Source organism: Lactuca saligna, chromosome 5, assembly GCF_052625555.1.
Source record: "Lactuca saligna cultivar CGN05327 chromosome 5, ASM5262555v1, whole genome shotgun sequence".
NCBI classification, from domain to species: domain Eukaryota; kingdom Viridiplantae; phylum Streptophyta; class Magnoliopsida; order Asterales; family Asteraceae; genus Lactuca; species Lactuca saligna.
The window spans coordinates 165,364,394-165,369,770 of record NC_136421.1 but is presented as its reverse complement, the minus strand read 5'-3'; the positions used below and the strand labels follow the sequence as shown (position 1 = coordinate 165,369,770).

The 5,377-nt window shown below is 34.6% G+C and overlaps 1 protein-coding gene across 1 annotated transcript; it reads right to left on the bottom strand.

The window, feature by feature from the left end:
* Window positions 1–845: 845 nt before the first annotated feature.
* LOC144998679 (sterile alpha motif (SAM) domain-containing protein) lies at window positions 846–4,219 on the bottom strand. The gene is made up of 11 exons (XM_078958412.1): window positions 3,360–4,219; window positions 3,074–3,271; window positions 2,664–2,984; window positions 2,510–2,573; window positions 2,196–2,413; window positions 2,003–2,113; window positions 1,829–1,934; window positions 1,523–1,734; window positions 1,325–1,428; window positions 1,086–1,249; window positions 846–962 (listed from the first exon to the last, which is right to left on the bottom strand). Exons 1-10 carry the CDS (start codon window positions 4,068–4,070, stop codon window positions 1,105–1,107), a joined length of 2,190 nt encoding a protein of 729 aa, XP_078814538.1. The 5' UTR covers window positions 4,071–4,219; the 3' UTR covers window positions 846–962; window positions 1,086–1,104.
* Between the last annotated feature and the right edge of the window lie 1,158 nt (window positions 4,220–5,377).

Genomic DNA, 5,377 nt, shown 5'->3' with positions numbered 1-5,377 from the left:
GATTAACCCAGGTATCACTTCCACCGATCTAAGGCACATCGGCTCATCAAACCACCCAATCCAACCACACCTTCTCTCATTACGAAGACAAGACCAAAATCGCCTTCCAGGGTTGCGATCTGACCAGGAAGTGACGATGGCTAGATCACAATTTCCACAAGCACATATTGGCATTTTCCACAGCTTTCTTTCTCTAACAGTAGTAGTGATCGATTGAATTAGGAGGAATAACAAGAAGAAGTAATATAAACGTTAATTTATTGTTCAGAAAAGGTCCTTTATGCTAAAATGACATAAATACCCTAATGTGCAAGTCACATGGGGGCAACTTAACGTTGGAATGGACGGACATCCAACTCGGGGACCAAACGCGTGCAACTTATGGGCCATAGGTACTATTTGAGGGAAAAAAGTACCATAGAAACTACATTAGGGAAAAATCCAAAACCTAAAGGACCATTCGCGTAATTTGTTCTAAAATATAATCAAATAACAATTTAAATTATAGAGTAAAAAAAGACATGAGAATAAAAAGAAATTTTATTCCAATACTTGTCATGAAATTATCAACTTTCTAATACATATAACTCACTATTTATACAACCAAAATAAAATAAAAGATGAATACACAATATGAAACACATTGAAATGATTATTACTAATGTTAAATAATAATAGAGAGTTATAGGAAAAATAGTGAATCCAATTCTATTCACAAACTAATATTTCATAACAAAAAACACTTTTCTTACGATTAGAAATCTACTTTTTTATGTTTTGATTGCAAATTTTTGATTAATCAACTACTTATTATAAACTTTAACTATATTAGAATTAAGCAAAAATAAAAAAAACAGCAATACCAAACGTTTATTATAACAATCTTCCATATTTTACATTTTACATATATAACTTTGAGTTTACAAGTGTGTAAATTACTCCAACTCTCCTTAAATCCAAATCTGTCAAAAAAAAAGATAAAAAAACATGAGTCGTAACAGCTAAATACATCATTTTATTCATAAAATAACTAACTTAACGACATGTAAGCATTTTACAAGTCAATATAGGTAGCTAAATTATACCTGGTGTGACAAGTTAACCTTAAGACAACAAACAAGAGATCATTTTGTTTACAGATTCATGGCCATGATTATTAACACTTGGGATGATATTTTCTGGAGATATAAACTTCACAAACTCTTTAAGTTCTGTAAAATTGCTATGCTCACTATATGGCACCTCATACCTACACCACAAAAAAAAAAAACATTATAATTCATAATAAACAAATAAATAAAAGTACCCATTACATATACATCACCTTATAATGGTACCCTGTTGTGACCTCTTTCCTGGGGTTGATTTCTTTCCTTTAGTAAAAGACCAACCAGTTGGAGAGAAAGCAACAATAAGACTATATCGACCCTGAAAAATCAAATACCATTATGTTAATAACTTAATATTATATTTATTAAGACATTACTGAATTAGGTTAAAGATTGAAGCAAAAAGCAATCACCTTATACATGTTAGATGCATGTTTTAATCTTTTAAAGCTTGCAAGTGTCCACATAGGCACAACATGAATGTTGCTTTCCCTTTCATCTAAAGTTAGCCATTGCATGTCTTCTTTACACATTCCTAAGCATTCTAGAATTCTCATTTTTGCTGCATTGACATGTATTTTCTTATGAAGGACACGAGCTACTTCCATGAACACCCTTTCTTTTCCTGTATTTTTTTTTTTTAAATTTCAAAGACAGAAAAAAAAAAAAAAAAGTAAAGAGAAAGAAATGAAATTAGGATGTGATAAAATTTTATTTACCGATAGTATAGCTGCCAATTAGAAACAATGTTCTTGGATTAAAAGCTTCAGCTTGTATGGCTTCAAGAACATATTGAATCACAGCATCTTGCTTTGGAAAATCATACTGCAAAGATTGATTGTTTATAAATTTTAAAAACTTTATGTTTTCAAAAAATTTATGTTTGTGTATACCTGAGGATCACAATAAGTGGTATCTAAGATAAGTGTTTGGACATGTCTCTGTAAACCAACAATCTTTGTCATATCTTCACAAAAACGAAAATCTCCTGTGTGTAGAATAGCCTGTTATGCATTAAAAAAAAAGTTTTAAAAAACACGTAAAAGGTTATAAAAGTCAAAGTCAGCATGATAAAGAGTTACACACCTTACCATTTGGAAGTTCAAATAGAATTATTACAGAACCTGGACAATGATTAGCATCAAAGCATGTGACATCAACTCCAGAAATGCATATCTTTTCATTAAGAGGTAAAACTTCAATATTCTCCCATGGAATCCCAAGCTTTAAGTTTACAAGTTTTGCTGTAATTAAACTGCAGTAAATCTTTCCATGGCAGAATGATTTTGTAAGACCTCCGTAATCTGAAAAGACGTAAATGCCCTTTTTACCCTTATGGTCAAAAATAGTGTTTTTTTATTGAAAAAATGATATGTTAAAGTAGAACTTTAAACACGTACGATCTGCATGGAAGTGTGTAAGGAACCAGTGAAAGCAATCCCTTCTCAGATATTTAAATGCATCCTAATAGAGTATTAATGTGAGAGAAAAACATTTTGGTTATAAAGAAAAGTCACATTTTGATAAATAAGAATAAGAGAGCATTAAGCATACCACACGGAAGGGTGTTGGTGTTCCTGTGATTGAACACCATGGGGGTATATCTCGGGTCTTTCTATTTAAGACATTCTTTTTCACAATATTACGTTTATTGCCATCATTTGAATTGGGTTTCACCACTTGTGTTTTCACTTTGGGAGTGAAACCAGGAAAAAAATCTGTAATCTTCTTATTTGTGATTATTTTTGTATTCTCTGTGTGTGTATTCACCACTTTTTGAGGTGTATTCACTGAATCTTGTGTTCTTAGTTCATTAAGAGCATGAACAATCTTCTTCCTGGGACCAAGAGCAGTAATACCTATATTGTATAGATCCTGCATGAAACAATATGGAGTGAAGCTTAATGATGGAATGGAACTGGATGAGGGCAAAATGGTAAAATGTTAGGAAGCATACTGCATACCTCATCTGTCAGCCATCGCAGACTTTCCAAATCAATTTCTTCTCGGATGAAAACTTCTTCATACCGAGATAGGCCAAGATTGTGCAGCCATTTAGAAACAGGAGAAATTTGACGGATTTGCCCTTCAGCTTCAGGAGAAGGATCATCAAGAACTTGTCCAGGACATTCGGTTAAATTGTCAGTATTAGGAACATCTACCTACAAAGTAGTTTGCAAAACAGTTCACAGATGAATCACACACTTGATACAGTTAATCAGAAACAATGGATGAGGAAGAAGGTGTTACATGATTATGATTATGAACTTGCTCTTTATCAAGGCACTCATTGGTATGAACATGTCTCAGCTCCTCACTCATGTCAGAAATGTCAATTCCACACAGGGGACAGCTAATAAAACCAACAACATCCATGTTATTGTTATCAGCATTGTCCATAGGCGTATCCTCATCTTCAGATGAGCAACATAAATCAAGCAATACATCAAGCTGTGTAGTTCCAGCATCCTGATTGTCATCAGATCTTTCCTCTGCATCTTCGTCTACCTTCTCATTAGAATTTTCACAAACACTTAATCCACACTCACCCCTGAACCTCGACAACAACCTAGACTCTATTGAATTCGATAAGTAGCCAAACCCTTCTTTTGGTTTTGTTTCTTTCTCATCATTCGTAAATGAATCACCGTTGTCTAATACATTGCTGCAGAATACAGTCGACTCCATAGATTCTAGAGACACAATTGAATCCAAACCTAAATCAGGTGGAAGTTCGAGATTTTCCTTACCGGGATAAGCATGAATCTTTTTAGGCTTCTTGGGTTGTCGATTGCTGGCGGCATTGGAGGATTTGACTAACTGTGATGAGCTAGGTTTTCTTTGGGTGAGTGGGAACGATTGAGTTGGGGTCTGAAAATCGTCGTCATCGTCGTTGATATGAGAAAAACTAAAAGTGGATTGTGAATATAGGGGGGTTTTCACCTTCTTCGATTTTGACATGAACGTAGTTTGAAAAAGAAGAGCTTGAACGATTCGAAAAGACGGCTTCTTGATCCTGTGGTGTTTTAGGTGAGGAAAGACGATTTGGGGTTTTCAAATTTATGACAACTAGTCAAATGGAGGGAAGTGTCCGGATAAGGTAATCGATTTTTAATTTTTTATTGTTTAAAGACAAAGGCTGGTGTGGTAAAAAAATTCGTGATACCACTAGATTTCTTCCACAACAATCAATTATTTGCCTGTGAATTTATGTATTGAGGTATCGTGTCATCCATAAAGAGAATAGGAAAAAGAGGGTAAAGAAGATGGAGAGCAGAGAGAGGAAGTGTCCATGGAAACATACGGTGGGTAAAAAGGAGGAAGTTGCGCGGTGTTCACCGCCCGTAAGGGGTGCACATCTGATTACCGCCGATAAAAATATTATGACACCCCACAGCCTAAATTGAAAAACTATTTATTTTATTGGGTTATTGTCACTGTAGCCCAACAAAATTACGTATAATGGTTTAAATGGTCCATCGTGACTATTTTTTACATTTTAAGGGCATAAACTTGTAATTTCTGGTTTTAAAATGACATTTTTGGAAAAATGAAGGGGTCACCCAGTGACCCCCATCCTACATACGAATTTTCTATTTCCACCTAATATCCAAATAGTTTAATTTAGTCCACATCATTGTCACGTGTATATAGGAGTTAATGAGAGATATTGTACGTTTAAACCCCTCAACTGTCTCTTTCAAACACTTTCTTCTTAACTCCCTCATCGAAATTTGTTGTTCAGCTGCTCTTCGGTCCTATCCTTTTCTTCAAGTGTTCGTCACTCAAATCGGCGAACTTTGTCGTTGCTATGGTCGTTTTCATGAAGATTGATCTACATTTTGCTGGAATTTTTACCAGGTACCCTCTATTACTTACTCAGGTGGAGTAGAGTAAAGGTTTGATGATGTTGATTTTGCTGGAATGGACAAGAAGGAATTTGTCGAGTTCCTTGAAAGATTCGCATTTGAGATATATGTGAATGTGTACTTTTGCATGCCCGATATTGATTTTCCTGATGGATTAAGGTTAATCGCGGCCGACATGGATTACATGGAACTAATCGAAGTAGGGTATGGTTCTAATTGTGTAGTTGATGTATATATGGACCATCTTGGTGTTAATGTACATCAATGGATTCTTGAAGAGCAAGCAGAAGTTTACAGTTTTTTAGACCAATTATCTGGTGCAAATGAAGATCATGAAGAAGTGCACAGTAATATAGATATGGATAATGGAATCGACATGCAAGATTTACATGGTGGTAA

What these genes read in the sequence shown, in the direction of transcription:
- LOC144998679 (XM_078958412.1), bottom strand. Translation starts at nt 4,070, where the DNA reads ATGTCAAAATCGAAGAAGGTGAAAACCCCCCTATATTCACAATCCACT. An exon ending in AAGTTCATAATCATAATCAT is followed by an intron (nt 3,272 to 3,359) that starts GTAACACCTTCT and finishes ACTACTTTGTAG; the next exon opens with GTAGATGTTCCTAATACTGA. An exon ending in TGCGATGGCTGACAGATGAG is followed by an intron (nt 2,985 to 3,073) that starts GTATGCAGTATG and finishes TGTTTCATGCAG; the next exon opens with GATCTATACAATATAGGTAT.